We start from the raw sequence: 27,630 nt of genomic DNA on the forward strand, positions 1-27,630 counted from the left end.
TCTATGATCAAATAAACCTTTTCTCATTAAAAGAATAAGAACACAATAACAATATAATCAATGATCATCGTAAGAAAACTATATTCTTATCTTCAAAATGACATAATGAGAAGAGTATCCTCATCTCATTGCACAGTCCTCTGCTCGGTTCCGTAAAATAATCTAAGGTTATTTACAACATACCATATTCTTTTTCCACAATATAACATTGCCGTGCTTCACGACACATATCCTCTGCTCTGACTCTCTCACTCTGGCTCTCTCATACACACACACACACACAGACAGCACACGCTCACTCATTCACACTTACTAAGTTCACAACATCTCGCTGCTAGGATCACACCCCAACCCACCAAACTAACCCAATGGTTGAGATGGTGAGAATTCATAACCAACTGCATTTCTCTCCAAGTTACCGCCTCAATCCAAAAATGTATACTTTGGTTATTTGAGGTTTGAAACACATCATCTATCCCCATTCAAAACGACGAGCCAGACATTTCAGATGACAGTTTTATGCATGTTCACTTTGGTTTTCACAGATTCCACATACTGAAGTGCTTTAGAACAGTGGTTCCCAACCAGGGGAACTTGGCCTATCCACAGGGGGTACTTGAGAAGACTCATGAGACCATAGGCCTACTGGTAAAATGTACATGGGTAAAAGGTTGGGAACCACTGCTTTAGAACAACAGCCGTGGTTAATAGGTGGGCTAACTACATCAGCAGGCGGTGTAAAAGTAGTGACACTGTGTCTGGTGCACTCTCTCACTCTCCTCAGAATGATGACCACACATCACCCTGTACATAGTGGGGAAATTTGCAGACCGTCTCTTTCACTCCAAACAGGTAGATGTGTAAACACAATTACATTATACCCAACAATACTGTACCCTGTGCCCTAAAGAGTCATTAAACCTATCAGGGTTGTGATGTTTCACTGTGGAAGCTCAATTTGTATTGGATGCATGTCTATATAATCAATAAAGAGAACGCCATCTCCAGGTTTTTGGTACAACGGTTCCCCAAATTCCAGAATTCCTGCAAGAATGAGGAGAATTCCTGTAAGTGCTATGGATTCCTCAGAGAACTGCAAAACGTTGTGTGAAAATAGAACAGAAGTGCTGTTCTTTCAAACCATTGTACCATATCAGCCAAGCACAGCATTATGAAAATAAATAAATAAATACAACATGAGGATTTCCCCCAAATGCCACCATGACACTGTTGGGATTAATCTACCTGGTACTAAACTAATATCCCCCTTCAATGATTACGGAGATGGGAGGGATAGACTGTAATACCTTGGATTGATGGAAATGGGAGGGATAGACTGTAATACCTTGCTGTGGTAGAAATGGGAGGGATAGACTGTAATACCTTGGATTGATGGAAATGGGAGGGATAGACTGTAATACCTTGGAGTGGTGGAAATGGGAGGGATAGACTGTAATACCTTGCTGTGGTAGAAATGGGAGGGATAGACTGTAATACCTTGGATTGATGGAAATGGGAGGGATAGACTGTAATACCTTGCTGTGGTGGAAATGGGAGGGATAGACTGTAATACCTTACTGTGGTGGAGATGGGAGGGATAGACTGTAATACCTTGGATTGATGGAGATGGGAGGGATAGACTGTAATACCTTGGATTGATGGAAATGGGAGGGATGGACTGTAATACCTTGGATTGATGGAGATGGGAGGGATAGACTGTAATACCTTGGATTGGTGGAGATGGGAGGGATAGACTGTAATACCTTGCTGTGGTGGAAATGGGAGGGATAGACTGTAATACCTTGGATTGATGGAGATGGGAGGGATAGACTAATACCTTGGATTGATGGAAATGGGAGGGATGGACTGTAATACCTTGGATTGATGGAGATGGGAGGGATAGACTGTAATACCTTGGATTGATGGAAATGGGAGGGATGGACTGTAATACCTTGCTGTGGTAGAAATGGGAGGGATAGACTAATACCTTGGATTGATGGAGATGGGAGGGATAGACTGTAATACCTTGCTGTGGTAGAAATGGGAGGGATAGACTGTAATACCTTGGATTGATGGAAATGGGAGGGATAGACTGTAATACCTTACTGTGGTGGAAATGGGAGGGATAGACTGTAATACCTTGCTGTGGTGGAAATGGGAGGGATAGACTGTAATACCTTGGATTGATGGAAATGGGAGGGATAGACTGTAATACCTTGGATTGATGGAAATGGGAGGGATAGACTGTAATACCTTGCTGTGGTGGAAATGGGAGGGATAGACTGTAATACCTTGCTGTGGTGGAAATGGGAGGGATAGACTGTAATACCTTGCTGTGGTGGAAATGGGAGGGATAGACTGTAATACCTTGCTGTGGTAGAAATGGGAGGGATAGACTAATACCTTGCTGTGGTAGAAATGGGAGGGATAGACTGTAATACCTTGCTGTGGTGGAAATGGGAGGGATAGACTGTAATACCTTGGATTGATGGAAATGGGAGGGATAGACTGTAATACCTTGCTGTGGTGGAGATGGGAGGGATGGACTAATACCTTGCTGTGGTGGAAATGGGAGGGATAGACTGTAATACCTTGGATTGATGGAAATGGGAGGGATAGACTGTAATACCTTGGATTGATGGAGATGGGAGGGATAGACTGTAATGCCTTGGATTGATGGAGATGGGAAGGATAGACTGTAATGCCTTGGATTGATGGAAATGGGAGGGATAGACTGTAATACCTTGCTGTGTTGGAAATGGGAGGGATAGACTGTAATACCTTGCTGTGGTAGAAATGGGAGGGATAGACTGTAATACCTTGCTGTGGTGGAAATGGGAGGGATAGACTGTAATACCTTGCTGTGGTGGAAATGGGAGGGATAGACTGTAATACCTTGGATTGATGGAAATGGGAGGGATAGACTGTAATACCTTGGATTGATGGAGATGGGAGGGATGGACTGTAATACCTTGGATTGATGGAGATGGGAGGGATAGACTGTAATACCTTGGATTGATGGAAATGGGAGGGATAGACTGTAATACCTTGCTTGATAGAAATGGGAAGGATAGACTGTAATACCTTGGATTGATGGAAATGGGAGGGATAGACTGTAATACCTTACTGTGGTGGAAATGGGAGGGATAGACTGTAATACCTTGCTGTGGTAGAAATGGGAGGGATAGACTGTAATACCTTGCTTGATGGAAATGGGAGGGATAGACTGTAATACCTTGCTTGATGGAAATGGGAGGGATAGACTGTAATACCTTGCTTGATGGAAATGGGAGGGATAGACTGTAATGCCTTGGATTGATGGAAATGGGAGGGATAGACTGTAATGCCTTACTTGATGGAAATGGGAGGGATAGACTGTAATACCTTGGATTGATGGAAATGGGAGGGATAGACTGTAATACCTTGCTGTGGTGGAAATGGGAGGGATAGACTGTAATACCTTGCTGTGGTAGAAATGGGAGGGATAGACTGTAATGCCTTGGATTGATGGAAATGGGAGGGATAGACTGTAATGCCTTGGATTGATGGAAATGGGAGGGATAGACTGTAATGCCTTGGATTGATGGAAATGGGAGGGATAGACTGTAATACCTTGGATTGATGGAGATGGGAAGGATAGACTGTAATACCTTGCTGTGGTGGAAATGGGAGGGATAGACTGTAATACCTTGCTGTGGTGGAAATGGGAGGGATAGACTGTAATACCTTGCTGTGGTGGAAATGGGAGGGATAGACTGTAATACCTTGCTGTGGTGGAAATGGGAGGGATAGACTGTAATACCTTGCTGTGGTGGAAATGGGAGTGTGGAAGACCAAGGTGAGACACTACAGCCTCACCGTATTATTATTCCCCCCTCAATTAGAAGACAACTCTAATCAACTTATCACTTATTCAAGCCTTGTCATTTTTCAAATTATTCCTTCATTGTGGTATTATACAATAAAACTTAGAAAGGTTCTAGCTAGGGGTATTACAATAGCATTGTGCATAATTTAAGTGAGTCGAAAACTTTGGTCCAAATCCATTAAAATGTACGGGTGATGATTATTGCATTCAAAGAATGTCCTGACATGTCTAAATTTAATTATACAGGGCTGCAATTATGTCAGCCTGTAAACTAAAGATCACAGTAGTTAGCTATACAAGGAAAAATGGTAAGGCTTTCTTTGCCTGTCAGCATTTACAGTATACGTGATGGTAAAAGTGTGTCTGTGACAGTAAACTGTTCTATATAGAGGAGAGAGTGCATATTGAGAGCAAACACAGAAGAAAAACAGGTATCCTCCTCAGCCTCATCTTACATGTAAACAGCTAGTGAACCTCTCTCAACACTAAATGGACCAACAATGACAATTCAAAAGGTATAAAGATGATGAATGTGTATCCCTTCATCGCACACGGAAATGTCTCAGCTTCCCGTCCTCTCGTTCGTCCGTCTCTCTCTCACTCCACTCAGAAAAGCAGGCTCTGTCGTCGAGATATGCTGTTCACTGTGAGGAGAGAGAGAGAGAGAGACAGTGAGAGGAGTGACAGACAGATCCCAGGAGGAACACTCATCATCACAGGTACTTGAACAGAGACCAGAGGGAGAAGGTTCCATCGGGGTAAGAGAGCTGCTGACAAAGGAGATACCGTATGAAGACAAACAGCACACACAGTGATACGTTGACAACGGAAATAAGTAGCACTTGCGTCAAAATTCAACACAAATGTGTGTTTTGTATCCGCATCATTACATTCCAAACCATCATTAATTACCGCTGCCCTCCATGGACGTCACAAAAATATTTAAAATAAATTCAAGTACAGATATCAGGAGCATTATGGTATTATTTGACACTAGTGCCGTATTTTCACTTCGCATTGTCAAAACAGGGCCCACAATACAAATTCAGTGTGGAAACAGATGAATGTGTTTGGTAACCATGCTGAATGATCTATCAGGGCGTTGGCCCAAAGAGAGAGAGAGAGAGAGAGAGAGCGAGAGCGAGAGCGAGAGAGAGAGAGAGAGAGAAGGAACAAACATAGGGCTTTCATACAGGACAACTCAGTGGGTAAGGTCCCTACAGGCAATATGTCACATCAGCATTCCCCTTTGGTGTGTCAGGAAGGGCAGAAATGTAAATGACTCTGAACTCAAATACATCAAGTCCTGGGAGGCCGAAAGTGGTACATTTTTTGCATGTAAAAAAAACGATAAAACTATACAGAGTATTGCACAATATTAACGTCAAACATAGTTGAAGTAAACTGTACTTTTCCCTTCCGCATTGTTGATAAGCTTCAAGTAGATAGAATAGCAGCAGTGTTGTAAATGAGAATGAGTCAGAGATCCACCCTCTCATTATCACCCCACTCCTGACTCCTCAGGCTAAATCAGGAGTTATCTACAGGACGGTTAACCCTTCCTCTGTCATATAACAGGAACGAGTTTAGGGTGAGAGAGCAGAACGCCCCTCAGAAAGACATATGAATAATTAATGCAGGAAATTATGTAATCATGAATTTCTCATTATAACTGTGTTACAAAACAACACACATTTTATCCATGGCTGATATTTGGATTATGTAAGCAACAGGCCAATTGATTTCTCTTCACATTTTTTACTGCATATGTGTATTGGGCATAATTTGGATATTGATTTTCATTGTTGAGCAGGGGTTTAGTAGTCTGTGTTTTATTACATTTGGTAAAGGAATTGTTTTCCTCAGTAAAAGACAGCATTGCCTCCCGAGTGGCTCAGCGGTCTAAGGCATCACTACAGACCCGGGTTCAATCCCAGGCTGTGTCACAGCCAGCACACAATTGGCCCAGCGTCGTCCGGGTTAGGGAAGGGTTTTGCCGGCCGGGATTTCCTTGTCCCATCGCTCTCTAGCGACTCCTTGTGGCGAGCCAAGTGCCTGCAAGCTGATTTTGGCCGCCAGCTGGACAGTGTTTCCTCCGACACATTGGTGAGGCTGGCTTCCGGATTAAGAGAGCAGTGTGTCAAGAAGCAGTGTGGCTGACTACAATGCATAATGACCAGGTCTGACGTGGGCTGACTACAACGCACCAGGCCTGAGGTGGGCTGACTACAACGCATAATGACCAGGCCTGAGGTGGGCTGACTACAACGCATAATGACCAGGTCTGAGCTGGGCTGACTACAATGTATAATGACCAGGCCTAAGGTGGGCTGACTACAACGCATAATGACCAGGCCTGAGGTGGGCTGACTACAACGCATAATGACCAGGCCTGAGGTGGGCTGACTACAACGCACCAGGCCTGAGGTGGGCTGACTACAACGCACCAGGCCTGAGGTGGGCTCACTACAATGCATAATGACCAGGCCTGAGGTGGGCTGACTACAACGCACCAGGCCTGAGGTGGGCTGACTACAACGCATAATGACCAGGCCTGAGGTGGGCTGACTACAACGCATAATGACCAGGCCTGAGGTGGGCTGACTACAACACATAATGACCAGGCCTGAGGTGGGCTGACTACAACGCACCAGGCCTGAGGTGGGCTCACTACAATGCATAATGACCAGGCCTGAGGTGGGCTGACTACAACGCACCAGGCCTGAGCTGGGCTGACTACAACGCATAATGACCAGGCCTGAGGTGGGCTGACTACAACGCATAATGACCAGGCCTGAGCTGGGCTGACTACAACGTATAATGACCAGGGGACTGAATGCTCCTGAGTCAGAGCAGAGGGCAGGCATGTTTTCAACAAATCAAACACAACCAGGAAGAACAAGGGACCAACCAGAAACAGCTATTTTAGCAAATAAAACCTATAACCATTCAGAGGTGGAGTACTGTGCACTAGCCCTGTTGATGTGATGTGACTTGGTGTTTGTTCGAGGATAGTCTTGTATTCAAGGTGCTGTTCAGTGATGCATGCTGTTTGTGTTAATTTCTAACAAATGTCTGAGGCTATGTTCATGAGCCCAAAAAAATTGGCATAAAAAAGCTCGCCTAGCATGCTTAAATATCTGAGAGCACTGCTCTTGCTACTCCTTTCTTTACATTATTGTGTATGAGTGTGTATTACAATGAACAGTGGGAATTTCCATTGAAAGTAAAGACCACCTAATGTGCTCTGTATGGATGTACACATGTAAATAAATGTCAAGTATCGTGTAAAGTAGTCTTGACATAATGTAAAGTAGTCTTGACATAGTGTAAAGTAGTCTTGACATAATGTAAAGTAGTCTTGACATAGTGTAAAGTAGTCTTGACATAGTGTAAAGTAGTCTTGACATAATGTAAAGTAGTCTTGACATAGTGTAAAGTAGTCTTGACATAATGTAAAGTAGTCTTGACATAGTGTAAAGTAGTCTTGACATAGTGTAAAGTTCTCAATATAATGTACAGTACTCTTGACATACAATATTCTTCTAGCCTCAAAATCTAAGGAGGTGTTTTGAGAATGGTTACATATTCATTGTTAAAAGCCATGGGATGATAGACTGACACATTGAAGTGCATCAGAGGGGAAAGGAGGGGATGGTTCGCGGCCTCCTCATGAGAGAAGGAAGTGAACTGAATATACCTAAGGTGTGCCGGAACCTTAGGCATCCCTGTACGAGCTCTGGAACACAGTGATGTAGCCATTAAGTTTACATTTTGTACAAAGAAGTTGGGACATTAAAATAAGACATTTCGTTTATGGGATGAAATACAACTGTAAAGAGAGGAACTTACCTGAGTCAGACAAGGAGCTGCTTCTACAGCCGGGCTCCTTCTCCAGCTGAATGTCTTGAAGTGAAAATATTGATGTAGCTAGGAGAGGATATGTTCATATTATACAATTATTTACCAATGACATGGGACTACACTGCTGTTAATAATGTGTGTGAGTCATGTGTGGAGGAGTGAAGGCCAACTCACTGTCAGGCAGTGTGATGACTCGGTCTCCCAGACTGTGGAAGTATAGATGCCTCATGGCCTCCTCTGCTGAGATGCGCTTCTTTCCCTCAAACTGAAACACAGACGGACACACAGCTTCACTCTACTGTCGCTAATGGCAACGAACACCTCCAGGACGATCAGAAAGATTATCTAAAAAGGTGAGATGGGAGTTTGTCAATGACGACAATGTTGCCACAGGGGTGGTCTCACCTGCAGCAGTTTGGACAGCAGTTCCACTCCTTCATTGTCCAGTCTAGGAATAAACAACAAATACACAATAAATTAAGGTAACTCTCATTGAACGAGCAGGTCTAACGTGTCATAAAACAGTCACAGTGCCGAGCACTGCATCACCTTGGTGTGTGATTCCGTAGACAGTCGGCTCTGTACCGGGGGTAGTTGTATGAGATGAATTCCTCATTGGAGGTGATTCCAGGCCAGGATGTCTCATTGGGTGTACCTGGAGCAGACACAAACAAGTGCTTCAACTCTCAAGACATTGAAAAGGGATGTTTTATATCCTTAGCCGTCTCAATGGTGCCAAAAGGCATTTCTCCCCGTCTCCTCTCCTTCAAAAGGGCAGGGCCACACCATGGACCAAGTTGGGCAGTGACGGGGGTACAGCCTCACCTAGCAGTTTAAAGATGAAGTGCAGCTCCTCCTCCACTGTAGAACCAGGAAACAGGGGGCGGCCTGTAGACATCTCATAGAAGATACAACCCACTCCCCTACAGAGTCAAAATATAACGTTACTATAACAACTTCACTGACATTTTAGAACAGAATGTTATAACGAAACATCAATATCAACCCGATTGGCTAAGACCAATAGTTTATTCTTACCACATATCTATCTGCGTTGAGTAGTCAGTGCTTCCTAGGAGGATGTCTGGGGGACGGTACCATAGCGTCACCACCTCGTTGGAGTATGTCTTGGTGGGAATGGACTTAGCCCGGGCCAGGCCTGAGACAAAAGCATGATTCACTATTCAACAAAACGTTTGAAAGTAGCTTAACATTTTTACATGACAGTTTGTGGGGGAGGCTCTTGGGGCATATTGGCTTATTACACTGGCAAAACTCTGTCGTACTACCAACAAAAAGATGGATGTTCTTTTTTTCTGAACACATCGTTTAGTCGTTACTCTCAATTATTGAGAACGTTAAACTGAAGCACGACAGATAACACTCTGGTTCCACAGAGACTTCTGAGGTGTGGTGATAAGACTGTCTGTACAGTTGGAGGTACTGACCAAAGTCAGCCAGTTTGAGCTCTCCGCGGTCGTTGATGAGCAGGTTCTGGGGTTTGAGGTCTCTGTGGAGGACTTTGCGGCGGTGGCAGTAGTTGAGGCCGCGCAGCAGCTGGAACAGGAAGAGCTGAGGAGGAGAGGCACAGTAACAGACATGAGATAAGAAGTCTGCAAAGACATGACAATACTACAGACCACCCAGAGACACAGACCACCCAGAGACACAGGGACACACTGAGACACTGGGACACAGGGACACACGGAGACACAGGGACACACGGAGACACAGGGACACACGGAGACACAGGGACACATGAGAGGTATACTGTAGGTGAGAGAGACACAGGGACACACTGAGACACAGGGACAAACAGACATGAGAGGTATACTGTAGGTGAGAGAGACACAGGGACACACGAGAGGTATACTGTAGGTGAGAGAGACACAGGGACACAGGGAGGGACACAGAGACACAGGGACACACAGAGACACACAGAGACACACAGGGACACACTGGGACACACAGGGACACACTGAGACACACAGGGACACACTGAGACACACAGACACAGGGAGACACAGGGACACACAGACACAGGGAGACACAGGGACACACTGAGACACAGGGACACACTGAGACACACTGAGACACAGGGACACACTGAGACACACAGACACAGGGACACACTGAGACACAGGGACACACTGAGACATGAGAGGTATACTGTAGGTGAGAGAGACACAGGGACACACTGAGACACAGGGACACACAGAGACATGAGAGGTATACTGTAGGTGAGAGAGACACAGGGACACACAGACACACAGACATGAGAGGTATACTGTAGGTGAGAGAGACACAGGGACACACGAGAGGTATACTGTAGGTGAGAGAGACACAAGGACACAGGGAGGGACACAGGACACACTGAGACACAGGACACAGGGAGGGACACAGAGACACACTGAGGACACACAGGGACACACTGGGACACACAGTGACACACAGACATGAGACATACTGAGGTGAGAGAGACACACTGGGACACACGAGAGGACACACAGGTGACACACTGAGACACAAGGACACAGGGAGGGACACAGAGACACAGGGACACACAGAGACACACAGGGACACACTGAGACACACTGAGACACACTGAGACACACTGAGACACACAGGGACACACAGGGACACACAGAGACACACAGAGACACACAGAGACACACAGAGACACACTGAGACACACTGAGACACAGGGACACACAGACACAGGAGACACACAGACACAGGGACACACTGAGACACAGGGACACACAGACACAGGGATACACTGAGACACAGGGACACACTGAGACACAGGGACACACTGAGACACAGGGACACACTGAGACACAGGGACACACTGAGACACAGGGACACACAGACATGAGAGGTATACTGTAGGTGAGTGAGACACAGGGACACACACTGAGACATGAGAGGTATACTGTAGGTGAGAGAGACACAGGGACACACAGAGACATGAGAGGTATACTGTAGGTGAGAGAGACACAGGGACACACTGAGACACAGGGACACACTGAGACATGAGAGGTATACTGTAGGTGAGAGAGACACACAGGGACACACTGAGACACACAGGGAGACACTGAGACACACAGGGACACACAGGGACACACAGGGACACAGGGATACACTGAGACACAGGGACACACAGACACAGGGACACACTGAGACATGAGAGGTATACTGTAGGTGAGAGACACAGGGACACACTGAGACACAGGGACACACTGAGACATGAGAGGTATACTGTAGGTGAGAGAGACACAGGGACACACAGGGACACAGGGACACACTGAGACATGAGGGACACAGGTGAGAGACACAGGGACACACAGACACAGGGACACACTGAGACACACTGAGACACAGGTGAGACACACAGGGACACACTGAGACACACTGGGACACACTGAGACATGAGAGGTATACTGTAGGTGAGAGAGACACACAGGGACACACTGAGACACAGGGACACACAGACACAGGGACACACTGGGAGACATGAGGACATACTGAGACAGAGGACACACAGGGACACACTGAGACACAGGGAGACATGAGAGGTATACTGTAGGACACAGAGGACACAGGGACACACTGAGACACAGGGACACAGACACAGGGACACACTGAGACATGAGAGGTATACTGTAGGTGAGAGAGACACAGGGACACACTGAGACACAGGGACACACTGAGACATGAGAGGTATACTGTAGGTGAGAGAGACACACGAGAGGTATACTGTAGGTGAGAGAGACACACTGAGACACACAGGGACACACAGACACACTGGGACACACTGGGACACACAGGGACACACTGGGACACACAGGGACACACTGGGACACACTGGGACACACTGGGACACACTGGGACACACTGAGACACAGGGACACACTGAGGGACACACTGAGACACAGGGACGAACACACTGAGACACAGGGACACACAGAGACATGAGAGGTATACTGTAGGTGAGAGAGACACAGGGACACACTGAGACACAGGGACACACTGAGACATGAGAGGTATACTGTAGGTGAGAGAGACACAGGGACACACTGAGACACACTGAGACATGAGAGGTATACTGTAGGTGAGAGAGACACAGGGACACACTGAGGTGAGAGGACACACTGAGTAGGTGACAGGGACACACTGGGACACACTGAGACACACTGAGACACAGGGACACACTGAGACACAGGGACACAGGGACACACTGAGACACAGGGACACACTGAGACACAGGAACACACTGAGACACAGGAACACACTGAGACACAGGAACACACTGAGACACAGGAACACACTGAGACACAGGGACACACTGAGACATGAGAGGTATACTGTAGGTGAGAGAGACACAGGGACACACTGAGACATGAGAGGTATACTGTAGGTGAGAGAGACACAGGGACACACTGAGACATGAGAGGTATACTGTAGGTGAGAGAGACACAGGGACACACTGAGACATGAGAGGTATACTGTAGGTGAGAGAGACACAGGGACACACTGAGACATGAGAGGTATACTGTAGGTGAGAGAGACACAGGGACACACTGAGACATGAGAGGTATACTGTAGGTGAGAGAGACACAGGGACACACTGAGACATGAGAGGTATACTGTAGGTGAGAGAGACACAGGGACACACTGAGACATGAGAGGTATACTGTAGGTGAGAGAGACACAGGGACACACTGAGACATGAGAGGTATACTGTAGGTGAGAGAGACACAGGGACACACTGAGACATGAGAGGTATACTGTAGGTGAGAGAGACACAGGGACACACTGACACACAGACATGAGAGGTATACTGTAGGTGAGAGACACAGGGACACACTGAGACATGAGAGGTATACTGTAGGTGAGAGAGACACAGGGACACACTGAGACATGAGAGGTATACTGTAGGTGAGAGAGACACAGGGACACACTGACACATGAGAGGTATACTGTAGGTGAGAGAGACACAGGGACACACTGAGACATGAGAGGTATACTGTAGGTGAGAGAGACACAGGGACACACTGAGACACTGAGACAGAGGTATACTGTAGGTGAGAGAGACACAGGGACACACTGAGACATGAGAGGTATACTGTAGGTGAGAGAGACACAGGGACACACTGAGACATGAGAGGTATACTGTAGGTGAGAGAGACACAGGGACACACAGAGACATGAGAGGTATACTGTAGGTGAGAGAACCATAGGGAGACGATGTGCAACGACAAGACACCAGTGAAGACCCTACTAATCACTAACTACACGTTTAAAAACTATTGGCACCGTGCCATTTGATCTACTGTTAAGTAGATGTATACATCGGACTGGAATGATAGAATTCCGGTTCATGATACATGCTAAAGAAGGTAAGGGAAATCATGTATCAAGGTATTGTAGGCTGATGAGTGCCTCACCTTCACATTGTGCATGTGGATAGAGTTGCCACAATCCTCCAGATACTGCTTAAGGTCTTTATCCTGCGTGACAAATCACAAATCATTTACACAACTTTGACACTGGCACAAACAAATTCATTTGGATTTGTTTTCATTCAAAATGTAAAGGAGTCGACAGATGAACAGTGTGTGTGACGCGCTGTCAGATGCTCTTATGCTTCTCCTCCTTTCTGTGTGGACGATGACTCACCAGGTACTCAAACACCAACGTGAGAGACTTCTGCGTGTGGATGATGTCATGGAGGGTCACTATGTTCGCGTGTTTCAGATCCTTCAGCAGAGACACTGGGGGAGAGAGATAACCAATGCATGATTTTAAAATATATACTTATACAACATGCCTCAACTCTTTCCATATCAGAGGTCAGCAGCAGCAACTGTGGTTGACTGATGTCAATCCTGTAAATAGCCAGTGCTCCCTTGGCTTGCTCTGGTTTCCACTTCCCAACCTGTTGGGTTTTATTTTTAGCTGGCGGCCCAGGCTCAGGCCCACCCGACACAAAGGTGTTTGGGCACTATGCCCAGTGCCCACCCTGTGGTGGTGTGGTGTCTCACCTTCTCTGATGGCAGTGCAGGGAGCCCCCTCCTCATGCTCCAATCGGATCTCTTTCAGAGCCACCAGGTTGTCAGTCAGCTTGCTGCGTCCTTTGTATACCGTGGCATAGGTTCCCTGGGAGAGAGATAATACTTACAGACAGACTACAGTAGGAGCACATAGGTTCCCTGGGAGAGAGATAATACTTACAGACAGACTACAGTAGGAGCACATAGGTTCCCTGGGAGAGAGATAATACTTACAGACAGACTACAGTAGGAGCACATAGGTTCCCTGGGAGAGAGATAATACTTACAGACAGACTACAGTAGGAGCACATAGGTTCCCTGGGAGAGAGATAATACTTACAGACAGACTACAGTAGGAGCACATCATAAAAGCAGTGCATACAGTACATGTGAACAGTGGCAGAAGAAAACCTCAACACTGCCAGGACAAATGTTTGGCAGCAGAGGTTAAGAGCAAATAAACAATGAGTAAGGGGTAGGGTAATGTTAATGTATATGTTTGTAACAGCATACCTCTCCTAGCTTATCCAGCTTCACATAGGTCTCCAGCTTCCCAAAGCCAATCTCGGACTGAGAGAAAAAACACATTGTATCTTTAGACGATTCTAGAAGTCTTACCACATGTAAAATCACAGAATGAGAACATGCTTTGTTATTCACAAATATGACAGACAGACAGACTCCAGAACATTGTTACAAACTACGAGACTGGCTTTATCCAGGAAGATGAACTACGAGACTGGCTTTATCCAGGAAGATGAACTACGAGACTGGCTTTATCCAGGAAGATAATACAAAGAAGGTCAATCTCATCAGGACACGTGCAACCACTTCTGTTGAGATGTCTGGCAGTGAATGTGTAAGCTCTGACCTTGAATAAATATCAATGAAAGAAAATGGTGGAGGAACAGTATAGCAAGGCATAACCGCAAGGGAGAACTAAATTGTAGTGCACATGAAAATACAAGAACTAAAATGCAAGAGGGAGAGTCTTACGAGCTCAACACACACAGGGACAAGACAGCTCATGAAAAAAGCATGGGCCAGACAGAGTGAGCATGAGGACAGAGGACGAGGAGGACAGAGAGGGAGGGGGCAGTAACCTACCAGGGATACATAGAGGAGGACAGAGAGGGAGGGGGCAGTAACCTACCAGGGAGACATAGAGGAGGACAGAGAGGGAGGGGGCAGTAACCTACCAGGGATACATAGAGGATGACAGAGAGGGAGGGGCTGGCTTTATCCAGGAAGATGATACAAAGGAGGTCAGATCTCAGGGGGCAGTAACCACTTCAGGGATTAGAGATGACAGAGAGGGAGGGGGCAGTAACCTGACCAGGGATAAATATCAGGAGGACAGAAAATGGTGGAGGAACAGTAATAGCCAGGGAGACATAGAGGAGAACAGAGAGGGAGGGGCATGAAAATACAGGGAACTAAAATGACAGAGAGGGAGGGGGCAGTAACTTACCAGGGAGACATAGAGGAGGACAGAGAGGGACAGAAGCTCAGGGAAAAAGCATGAGGACAGAGAGGGAGGGGGCAGTAACCTGCAGGGAGACATAGAGGAGGACAGAGAGGGAGGGGGCAGTAACCTACCAGGGATACATAGAGGAGGACAGAGAGGGAGGGGGCAGTAACCTACCAGGGATACATAGAGGAGGACAGAGAGGGAGGGGGCAGTAACCTACCAGGGAGACATAGAGGAGGACAGAGAGGGAGGGGGCAGTAACCTACCAGGGAGACATAGAGGAGGACAGAGAGGTAGGGGGCAGTAACCTACCAGGGAGACATAGAGGAGGACAGAGAGGTAGGGGGCAGTAACCTACCAGGGAGACTCTCCTTAGCCTCCGGCTCAGAGGTTTGTCAAAAAGAGGACTGTTCAGACAGAACTTCTCCAGGTAGCCATCTGGGAGACGGATGTCCGCAGGCAAGGACAACCGCTTGTTTATATCCTAACAGAAAATATAAAAAGGTAAGAGGTTGAAGATTAGAGGTTAAAGGTGAGAAGTTAGGATAAAACACCTCATGTGTTACTAGTGTTATAAGAGAGAGTGTGAGTGCGTGAGTCTGTGTGTGTGAGAGTGTGTGTACCTCGGTGGATATCTTGCGTACAGAGTTGTTCCTGAGGCGGACCCTGACAGGACTGTGTACTTCATCAGAAGAGGTGGCCGAGACCTGGTCACTCTCCCCATCAGAGCCGATCTTCACATCTTCATGAACTATCTCTGTACAAACACACAGCAACACTCTCAACTCCTGGTCCACATGGAAGAGTGCTAGGGTTACCAGCTCTCAATGTCCTATCGCAATCTAACGATCATAATCTTACTACCTTTGACAATAATGTTTTACTCGCCCTGTGTCTGTTAACTTTCATTCTACGTTTGCTTCCTGGGAAACGTATTGGTTCAAAGGCACCTGGAGGGGAGCATGCGGTACCATCACAGTAAGATTTGAGAGGTAAAGCAATTCTTCGCTGATGTCTTATCATTTTGTTTTCTCGCTGTTGTCTCCCACTACAACTATTAGAGGTTTCGCTCACTGTTGTTAACTTGTTATACAGCACTGGTGTGATGTGCTTATCAGCTTTTAAAATCTACTCTCCAAACAGTATTCAAATTATGTAATTAACTTAATCCCATATTAGGACAAAAAAACAGGCATATATAATGTCTTCAGAAAGTATTCATACCCCTCGACTTATTGCATATTTTGTTGCGTTACAGCCAGAATTCAACGTGGATTAAATATAAAATGTTTTACCCATCTTCTTGCGTTACAGCCTGAATTCACCATGGATTAAATATAAAATGTTTTACCCATCTACACACAATACCACATAATGACAAAGTGAAACGTTTGCAAATATATTGAAAAATGAAATACAGTATGTAAAATAAATATTTCAGTAAGTAGCCACACCCCTTTGCTATGACAATCCAAATGGAGCTCAGGTGCATCCTGTTTCTATTGATCATCCTTGAGATGTTTCTTCAACATGATTGGAGTCCACCTGAGGTAAATTCAATTGATTGGACAGGATTTGGAAAGTAACACACCTGTCTATATAAGGTCCCACAGTTGACAGTGCATGTCAGAGCAGAAACTATACCATGAAGTCCAAGGAATGGTCCATAGATCTCCAAGATAGTATTGTGATGAGGCATATATTGGGGCAGCAGGGTAGCCTAGTGGTTAGAGCGTTGGTTGCAAGTTCGAATCCCCGAGCTGACAAGGTACAAATCTGTCGTTCTGCCCCTGAACAGGCAGTTAACCCACTGTTCCTAGGCAGTCATTGAAAATAAGAATTTGTTCTGACTTGTCTAGTTAAATAAAAAATATCTGGAGAAGGGTATAAAACAATTTCTAGAGTGTTGAAAGTTTCCAAGAGCACAGTGGTCTCCATCATTGAGAAAAGATGTAAATACCTAGACCTAGAGCTGGCTGTCTGACCAAACTGAGACATTGGGCAAGAAGGGCCTTGGTCAGGGAGATGACCAAGAACCCAATGACCACTCGGACAGAACTACAGAGTTCCTTGGCTGAGACGGGAGAACCTGCCAGAAGGACAAGTCTCTACAGCACTTCACCAATCTGGGCTTCATGGGAGAGTGACCAGACGGCAGCCACTCCTGAGAAAAGGCACATGACAGCACGCCTGGAGTTTGCAAAAAGGCATGTGAAAGACAGATCATACGGCAAAAGATGCTGTGATCTGATGAAACAAAAATGTAACTCTGACCTGAATGAAAAGTGCTATCTAACACCATCCCTACCGTGATGCATGGTGGTGGCAGCATCATGCTATGGGGATGCTTTTCAGCAGCAGGGACTAGGAGACTGGTAAGGATAGAAGAAGCCAAATAGAGCCAAATCCTTGATGAGAACCTGCTTCAGAGTATAAACGACCTTAGACAGGGGGTGAAGATTTTACGTTCCAACAGAACAATGGCCCCAAGCATACAACCAAAGCAATGCTGGAATGGCTTCAAAACAAGAATGTGAAAGTCCTTGAGGGGCCCAGCCAAAGCCCAGACCTGAATCCCATTGAAAATCTGGAGAAAGACTTGAAGATTGCTGTTCACTGCAGCTCCACACCTAACTTAACATAACTTGAGAAAATCTGCAAGGAAGAACGAGAGAAAATCCCAGAATCCAGATGTGCGAAGCTGATACAGACATACCGAAGACGACTGAAAGCTGTAATCGATGCCAAAGGTGATTCAATAAAGTATTGACTCAGGTGTGTGAATACTTATGTAAATGTGATATTTCCTTTTCAACACATTTGAAAACATGTTTTCACTATGTCATTATGGGGTATTGTGTGTAGAAAAAATATATATATTTAGTCAATTTTGAAATCAGGCTGAAACAAGAAAATGTGGAATAAGTCAAAGGGGTGTGAATACTTTCTGAAGGCTCTGTAAGTCTATAACATGACCAGTCATAACACGACACACCCTTAACATACACACTCACACACTTGTAACCAGAGGTGACAAACACACTCCCAGAGCAGATACACACACACATTCCCCTTCCCTGTGTGGGCCAAGTGTTTTGTACCCAGGCGTGTGGTGTGGTTGAGATAGGAGCTGAGGCTGCGGCCCAGGCTGTGTGGTCGGCGCAGGGCGGAGCCGTACGACTGGAGCAGGGAGTGCATGCTGAACGAGCCTCCACCACCACTGCCTCGCACTGAACCCCGCAAACTGCCAGTGCCACTGCCCCGCACTGACATGGTCTCTGGGAGAGAGAAGGGTGGGGAGGCAGAGACACAGGGGAGACACACACAGGAGGGAGGAATGGGGTACGGGTGGGAGTCACGAAGGACAATGCAGGTGGAGGTGGTTGTGAGGTGGACGGGGGACACAGGGCACGGCAGGGCACGGTATGATCGGGGACAGGGGTTCAAAGCAAAACGAAAGAGGAAACAGATCATGATTGGGATGAAGACGGGACAACAAAAGGGGGGAAGGGGTGTAGAAAGAAGGAAGAGACAAATCAAACAGAAAAACAAATTAAAGTCATGGATGAAGATGTAGTATTGGGGAGAAAAGTAGAAATGTTACAGAAGTAAGCAGTAACATTTGGTAGAGAAGAACAGAGTAATGGTGGTTAAGATGAGAAGAAACAGGTAAGGAAAGAAAATAGCCGGTAACTTGAAATTAAAGGATTAACCAAATGAACAGGGAAAACACGTACAAATGTCCATCTTTCAGAGCATGCGATTCACTTTCCAAAAGAGGTTAATACACACTGGAAGACAAAAAAATATGGGGTCAATTGACAAGGAAAACCTTCAGTATTAGTAACAGGGTTACTGAGAAGTTTCTGAGCTGCATGAACTGGTATCATTGCATTGTACAGGCCAGATGTGGCCCATGCTTACTGCCTCTAATAATCTCTTATGGACACAGTTGATGGTCAATTATATTACGCAACAGCACTTTATTCATTACTTCACAAAGCCAAATTAATTTTCCATTCTAAACAGTTTTTCTATGGATTTTTTAAATTTAAAATGTTGATTGGTTTTATTGCACAAATTCTTAAGTTTTTTTCCACCAGGGAGTCAAGTGGAGGAGAATAGACTGAAGTTGTTTCATTGAAACCTCCTGAGACAGCATCAATACAGCCAGTATTAGAACACAGAGAGCCATGCTGGAAGAGACATGCGTCGGATTAAATTAAGAATAGCAAGCAGGAACCAGAAGCACCGTTATCACACAAACACCCACCCCATCATCACCAGATCCTTCAGGGTGGAGCCATATAGGATTTGGAAAAGTGTAGCTATGGCCTATTTTGTGTGTGAATCTGTGGGTGCGTTCGTCAATTCACTCTGGCTATATCTACTCCAATTTCAGAGCACTCTCGTCCGAGTGTGCCAGAGCGCAGAATAACTGATGAATTTACGAGCGCACTCTAAGCACTCCAGATTGAATTTAGGAACACACACTGTGGAGTGATGGTAAGGTAAGACCTACCACTACCCTAAACCATGTATCCCAAGTAGCAGAGAAGCCATAAAAGGGTGTAATGTTTGCACTGCAGAGCTTTGCACAAGAGTGACACTACTCTGTTGCATGTACAGTACTCCCACAAATGATACTGAGTCATCATTGGTTTCAGGTCACCCAGTCATTGTGTGGCATGCTTGTATAAGAAAGAAAGAAAACGTAACCTTTTACAGCAGACCTAATTGAAATATGTATGAGTACAGTTGTAAACATTTGGAGATGACACATTACGTCTCTGGTAAGAAAACAGTTGAATCAGTAAATTTGAGAGCTTTTCATCGCACCATTTTGGTTTTTCATATCACCATTATGAAAAGAAGGATAAAATAACTCCCGCCTTGAGCATAAAGATGGTCCAAACTAAACTAAATATTCTGCACATTGAACTACACAGCTGTCTGCAGTTTCACTTGTTATTACTTCTTTGACAATTAGGCCAAATTGGTCAAAGATACTGCCATATTGGTTGTTGCAGTATAATCATTCAGGGGTGAAGTATCCTACAGTTGTATGGTATAGGTAACTTGGTAGTGGTCAGCCTATACTGGAGTCATTGTATTGTATAGGTAACTTGGTAGGGGTCAGCCTATACTGGGGCGGCAGGGTAGCCTAGTGGTTAGAGCGTTGGACTAGTAACCAAAAGGTTGCAAGTTCAATTCCCCGAGCTGACAAGGTATCTGTCGTTCTGCCCCTGAACAGGCAGTTAACCCACTGTTCCTAGGCTGTCATTGACAATAAGAATTGGTTCTTAACTGACTTGCCTAGTAAAATAAAGGTAAAAAAAAAAATACTGGAGTCATTGTATTGTATAGGTACAGTGGGGCAAAAAAAGTATTTAGTCAGCCACCAATTGGGCAAGTTCTCCCACTTAAAAAGATGAGAGGCCTGTAATTTTCATCATAGGTACACTTCAACTATGACAGACAAAATGAGAGAGAAAAAAATCCAGAAAATCACAATGTAGGATTTTTAATGAATTTATTTGCAAATTATGGTGGAAAATAAGTATTTGGTCAATAACAAAAGTTTCTCAATACTTTGTTATATACACTTTGATGGCAATGACAGAGGTGAAACGTTTTCTGTAAGTCTTCACAAGGTTTTCACACACTGTTGCTGGTATTTTGGCCCATTCCTCCATGCAGATCTCCTCTAGAGCAGTGATGTTTTGGGGCTGTTGCTGGGCAACACGGACTTTCAACTCTATGGGGTTGAAATCTGGAGACTGGCTAGGCCACTCCAGGACCTTGAAATGCTTCTTACGAAGCCACTCCTTCATTGCCCTGGCGGTGTGTTTGGGATCATTGTGTCATGCTGAAAGACCCAACCACGTTTCATCTTCAATGCCCTTGCTGATGGTAGGCTTTGTTACTTTGGTCCCAGCTCTCTGCAGGTCATTCACTAGGTCCCCGCGTGTGGTTCTGGGATTTTTGCTCACCATTCTTTTGATCATTTTGACCCCATGGGGTGAGATCTTGCGTGGAGCCCCAGATCGAGGGAGATTATCAGTGGTCTTGTATGTCTTCCATTTCCTAATAATTGCTCCCACAGTTGATTTCTTCAAACCAAGCTGCTTACCTATTGCAGATTCAGTCTTCCCAGCCTGGTGCAGGTCTAATATTTTGTTTCTGGTGTCCTTTGACAGCTCTTTGGTCTTGGCCATAGTGGAGTTTGGAGTGTGACTGTTTGAGGTTGTGGACAGGTGTCTTTTATACTGATAACAAGTTCAAACAGGTGCCATTAATACAGGTAACGAGTGGAGGACAGAGGAGCCTCTTAAAGAAGAAGATACAGTTCTGTGAGAGCCAGAAATCTTGCTTGTTTGTAGGTGACCAAATACTTATTTTCCACCATGATTTGCAAATAAATTCATTAAAAATCCTACAATGTGATTTTCTGGATTTTTTTTCTCATTTTGTCTGTCATAGTTGAAGTGTACCTATGACGAAAATTACAGGCCTCTCTCATCTTTTTAAGTGGGAGAACTTGCACAATTGGTGGCTGACTAAATACTTTTTTGCCCCACTGTAACTTGGTAGGGGTCAGCCTCTACTGGAGTCATTGTATAGGTAACTTGGTAGGGGTCAGCCTATACTGGAGTCATTGTATTGTATTGTATTGTATTGTATTGTATTGTATTGTATTGTATAGGTAACGTGGTATGGGTCAGCCTCTACTGGAGTCATTGTGTTGGTTTGTGTCAGTCACTGTACCAGAGTCATTGTGTGTGTTGTTTTGTATCAGCCACTGTACCGGAGTCACTGTGACTGTGCGCTGTGTCCTGAGGGCTGATGGTCTCACTGGTCTTATCCCCACTGTTGCCCCCCCTCAGGGTGAGGGACAGCTGCCGCTTGATCTTCCTCATGCGGTCCATCAGAGGGGGCAGCGGGGGGCGGGATGCGGAGGGTGGGGGGCGAGACGTGGAGGGCGGGGGCCGAGACGCAGAGGGCGGAGGGGTAGCCACAGTTCAAGCTCTCTGAGGGCACAGACAGACAAACAAACAAACAAACACATTGTTAAACAGTTGTTAACCTGTCCTGTAGGGGGAACTACTAACAAAGATTGACACATCATATTCATTATCCTCTACAACAGTCAAAGGATGACAGGTCATTCACTCCTCAGTAGTCAAATAAGAGAAATGTTTAGGCCTCGAGAAGAGAAGCTGCTTCATTTGGATGAAAAACTGATGAGAACTCAGTGGTTGGACACTAATGATAGTCTTTTGCTATTAAGGGAGCTCTCATCATTCAGACTTTGCCTATACTGGGCATCACACAAAGACTGTATATATGAATGGACAAAGCCATTGATCACGTGAAACCATTCTTTCCTATGTGAAGATTCAATAGCGCATTGAAGCCAAATAAAATCGGTTAAGATAACGATTAATTGAGACAACATGCGCAGTTTGAGCTACTCCTGGAAATTACGTTGAGGTTAGCTCAATGCTGACCCCTCTCATTGAGTAACTCAAGTTGAAGCTTGACCAGGGTACTGCAGGCTTCCATTAGCAACTAAATTATCCTTGTAACTTCTTCTGTGTGTGACAGAAGGAGGACATACATCTGGTGTTTCAGAAGCAATTACTGGTACCATGATAGTCTTAAAAATATATATACAGTACCAGTCAAACGTTTGGGCACCTGGGCCTCCCGGGTGGCGCAGTGGCTAAGGGTGCAGTACTGCAGCACCAGCTGTGCCACCAGAGACTCTGGGTTCGTACCCAGGCTCTGTCGCGACCGGGAGGTCCGTGGGGCGACGCACAATTGGCCCAGCGTTGTCTGGGTTAGGGAGGGCTTGGCCGGTAGGGATATCCTTGACTCATCGCGCACCAGTGACTCCTGTGGCGGGCCGGGCGCAGTGCACGCTAACCAAGGTTTCCAGGGGCACAGTGTTTCCTCCGTTTCCTCCAGTGTTTCCTCCGACACATTGGTGCGGCTGGCTTCCGGGTTGGATGCGCGCTGTGTTAAGAAGCAGTGCGGCTTGGTTGGGTTGTGTATCGGAGGACGCATGACTTTCAACCTTCGTCTCTCCCGAGCCCGTACCGGAGTTGTAGCGATGAGACAAGATAGTAGCTACTAAAAACAATTGGATACCATGAAATTGGGGAGAAAAAGGAGTACATTTTACATTTTAATTTTTTTTTAAAGAAAGTTTGGGCACCTACTCATTCAAGGGTTTTAGGTAATTTTTACTATTTTCTACATTGTAAATAGTGAAAACATCCAAACTATGAAATAACACATGGAATTATGTCGTAACCAAAAAAAAGTGAAAGACAAATAAAAATATTTTGCATTTGAAATTCTTCAAAGTAGCCACCCTTTGCCTTGATGCACTCTTGGCATTCTCTCCACCAGCTTCACCTGGAATGCTTTTCCAACAGCCTTGAAGGATTTCCCACATACTGTTTGCAGCTTTTCCTTTACTCTGCGATCCCACTCATCCCAATTTGGTTGAGGTTGGGTGATTGTGGAGGCCAGGTGATTGTGGATGCAGCACAATCACTCTTCTTCTTAGTCAAATAACCCTACCCAGCCTGGAGGTGTGTTTTGGGTCATTGTCCTGTTGAAAATCAAATGATAGTGGGACTAAGCACAAACCAGAAGGGATGGTATCGCTGCAGAATGCTGTGGTAGCCATGCTGGTTAAGTGTGCCTTGAATTGTAAATAAATCACAGACAGTATCACCAGCAAGCACCCCCACACCTCCTCCTTCATGCTTCACGGTGGGAACCACATATGCGGAGATCATCCGTTAACCTACTCTGCACCTCACAAAGACACGGCGGTTGGAACCAAAAATATAAAATTTGGAATCATCAGATGAAAGGACAGATTTCCACAGGTCTAATGTCCATTGCTTGTCTTTCTTGGCCCAAGCAAGTCTCTTCTTATTGGTGTCCTTTAGTAATGGTTTCTTTGCAGCAATTTGACCGTCACAGAAAAGGAAGACCTGATTCACATAGTCTCAATGAACAGTTGATATTGAGGTGTGTCTGTTAGTATGCAGTTAACTCTAACTTATCCTCTGAAGCAGATAATTCTGGGTCTTCCTTTCCTGTGGCGGTCCTCATGAGAGCCAGTTTCATCATAGCTCTTAAATCGTTTTTGCGACTGCACTTGAAGAAACTTTAAAAGTTCTGATGGACGGTTGTTTCTCTCTGCTTGTTTGAGCTGTTCTTGCCATAATATGGACTTGTCTTTTACCAGATAGGGCTATCTTCTGTATACCACCTCTACCTTGTCACAACACAACTGATTGGCTCAAACACATTAAGAAAGAAATTCCACAAATTAACATTTAACAAGGTACACCTGTTAATTGAAATGCATTCCAGGTGACTACCTCATGAAGCTGGTTGAGAGAATGCCAAGAGTGTGCAAAGCTGTCAGCAAGGCAAAGGGTGGCTACTTTGAAGAATCTCAAATATAAAATAAATGTTGATTTGTTTTAACACTTATTTGGTTACTACATGATTCCATATGTGTTATTTCATAGATGTGATGTCTTCACTATTATTCTACAATGTAGAAAATAATAATAAATAAAGACCCTTGAATGAGAAGGTGTGTCCAAACTTTTGACTGGTACTGTATATTTAAACAAAGACTGACCACAAAGACTGGCATTTTTTCATTCACTATAATGGAGAATCTTGTTTTCTGCTAACAATGCCTGCAGAACCGCGGTCGGACTGAAACTTCCGTGGCTTCAATAATAAGGGACAGTCGTTCTCCCCTGGCATCACAGCACATGTATTGATTTCACTCTGCATTGCAATATAAAGCAAACCACTAGAAAACAGACATGTTCAATGACCTTGGAAACTACATCTCAACTTATCTTTCAAATAGTACTGAAAAAGCAAATACTAAATACCAATGGAAAAAAATAGCAGTTAGTCCCTTGAGCATCTGGGAGATATTCAGGACTGGGCCGACTACTAAAGTTGTGCCAAACCTCCAGAAGCCCATGTTTTTGCCTTGTGACTAATGACTCAATTTGGCACGACGATGCCCAACAGTTTCAGCTCCAAAGCTTCTCTTTTGAAGGCTAGACGCTTGGTGACCCATTAAATTGCATATTGGCCTAAAAAGGGACTTCTTCTGTATGCACTCTGAACGCTGTCCATCCGAAGAAAATGGGCACTTCTAGGCTATCTGGTGACAGTTGTGTTAGTGCTGTAGACTTTGGAGGCATGGGGTGAGCAGGAGGGCGGACAGGGTAATCTTATGGGGCTTAGATAGCCCTGGTGTAAGAATTTCTTTGTTTATACTAAGACCCTGAGGTATGTTGAGAATGTCATCATTATCTCAACAATCTAAAGTGGTTCTACTGTTGTTGGAAAGGCTATTGGGTATGTCACTGATTGACCATTAGCTAAACTAAGTCATATTTTTCACAAAGGATTCACAGAGAAAACATTTGAAATAGTTGGAATACTTTGGATGGTGAGAGTGGAGTAAGGTTCTCCTCCTCTGGCATCCATTGCAGGGAAATGTAGAAGTGAAATCTTAGATGAAGACACTCCAAAAAGGTATTTGATTTTAAGAGGCTATTTACTTTGTGTTTGAAACATTAAACTTAACTTGTCCTGTGCAGTTAGGCTAAATATAAAATAAAACAAAGTGCCTGTCTGAATAATGCTTAGAAATCATTTTTTAGGCAAGCCTGGCCTTAATAATAATGATGATAATAATTCAATGGGATCTAGCGCTTTTCAAGGACCCAAAGTCGCTTTACAATTGTAGAAATAAAACAAAACAACAGCACGAGCACAGAAACTGGCCGGGTGCACTGGCATCCTCTCAGATAGGTCTAGTTGTCCCTATGTGTCTGTGTTCACATACTTTTAAAACTGGTGCATCATGAACCTTGTTGACATGGAGCAGTGTGACCATGCGAATCCGACAGTGCTGCCTGCCCGCCTGGTACTGATGGGACAGCTCAACATCAAGATGACGTTTTGAAGGCAATGCCAGGTTGTCAACAGCAGGTGACTAGCACCCTGGAGGTTTGTGACTGCAGTTAATCAACAACATAGCAGCTAGTCGTGCATCCTTAGCTCATATGTAACCGGGGTAATCATGACAAAAACAAGCAAGACACTAGAAATTACATGCAAGCAGACAAATTAGCTATTCACACAGTGTAGAGGGTCTCCCCAATGGCATCCCAAAAGACCCTTAAGTTTGCTGGGTTCCCATCTGACAAAAACTAAACAAACTGACTATAGCTAGCTGACCAGGATAGGAACATACCCGGTAGCGTTACGTCCATCACATTATGTACGCACGATTCATTTTGAAGGGATATCCTAAATAAGGATTTGTGACCTAGCTTTAGCTGGTTAAGCTGTTTAGCTTTATGAGGTTTCGTAGCTATAATGCAAGAATCATTCAGCTAATGTGTGCAATAGAAACCAATGGTACACGACAGAAAAGTAATCGCCGTTAACAAGTTAATAAATGATCTAGTTAGTTAGCTATAGCTATCAAGCTAGCGTCAGTGGCTGCGCACAGCTCGGCCCTTCCTAGCTAAACTACAGCTAGCTCGCAACATGTTTCATTTACGCATGATTATGCATTGGAATGAAAGCGATTCAAAGTCTAAGAATGATTAGAAAGCGGTGATCACGGACATGCCATTTGGACATGTTTTATTCTTCAACAAAGACAATGTTGAATTATTGTAATACGTGTGATTGAAGAGCTTTAAAAGTGGGAGGTACAGTAAACCGATCTTTTGACATCAACAGTGGTTGCTGCAACAAGCTATCAAGTATTTTCGGCGGAACGTAGCTATTGACAAAAACATTTTTTAAATTCGTATTCTAGCTAACCAACCCGGTGTAAATACCGTTTTGCGCAACAAGAACAGACTGCTTTTGTCGCTTACCCGAGGACGCGAGATCCCGTATGCCCTTGTAATCTTAGCAAAAATATCCCAAAGCCAGTGTGCTCTCCCAATAGTCCTCAGCCATTATTCTGCTGGTTGAGATACAGCACCGGTTCGCCCCTGTCTGACAGCATGCCCTGTGCGCATTCTGAAAAATTGTTCAAACGTTTTAGCAGCTGTTCAGTTCCAAATGCGGAGGGTAGTAGAGCAGCTGCGAATAGATTCTGGAGTCACTCACTCCGGCTGATTGGAGAGGTGGAGATCCGTTAATTACGCATTCGCTTACCAGCCCCAAGTCAGGTCGTGTGACATTCCACAGTGTTTTTATTATTTCCGTTATGTCTGGGTATTTTTAACTAAGTCTCTATCAATGGAAGCTATTCAAAATGTATATAAATTCCTCATATTACC

General features: G+C 44.9%; 1 protein-coding gene across 3 annotated transcripts; it reads right to left on the minus strand.

Moving 5' to 3' along the window:
• Positions 1–502: 502 nt before the first annotated feature.
• On the minus strand, positions 503–27,630 carry cdk16 (cyclin-dependent kinase 16). 3 transcript variants are annotated; one of them, XM_042304121.1, is made up of 18 exons: positions 27,220–27,630; positions 22,068–22,290; positions 18,361–18,537; positions 15,883–16,016; positions 15,618–15,743; positions 14,302–14,358; positions 13,780–13,894; positions 13,415–13,509; positions 13,183–13,245; positions 9,181–9,304; positions 8,771–8,891; positions 8,558–8,655; positions 8,282–8,387; positions 8,138–8,180; positions 7,907–7,997; positions 7,721–7,798; positions 4,420–4,512; positions 503–1,044 (listed from the first exon to the last, which is right to left on the minus strand). In XM_042304121.1, exons 2-17 carry the CDS (start codon positions 22,186–22,188, stop codon positions 4,475–4,477), a joined length of 1,587 nt encoding a protein of 528 aa, XP_042160055.1. In that variant the 5' UTR covers positions 22,189–22,290; positions 27,220–27,630; the 3' UTR covers positions 503–1,044; positions 4,420–4,474. The 3 variants fall into 3 exon arrangements, with proteins under 3 accessions (XP_042160055.1, XP_042160057.1, XP_042160056.1); XM_042304122.1 differs by lacking the exon at positions 503–1,044 and adding an exon at positions 2,849–2,933 and having other exon boundaries at positions 3,803–4,512; positions 27,220–27,629; XM_042304123.1 differs by lacking the exon at positions 18,361–18,537 and having other exon boundaries at positions 27,220–27,629.

Source organism: Oncorhynchus tshawytscha, linkage group LG22, assembly GCF_018296145.1.
Source record: "Oncorhynchus tshawytscha isolate Ot180627B linkage group LG22, Otsh_v2.0, whole genome shotgun sequence".
Lineage (NCBI taxonomy): Eukaryota > Metazoa > Chordata > Actinopteri > Salmoniformes > Salmonidae > Oncorhynchus > Oncorhynchus tshawytscha.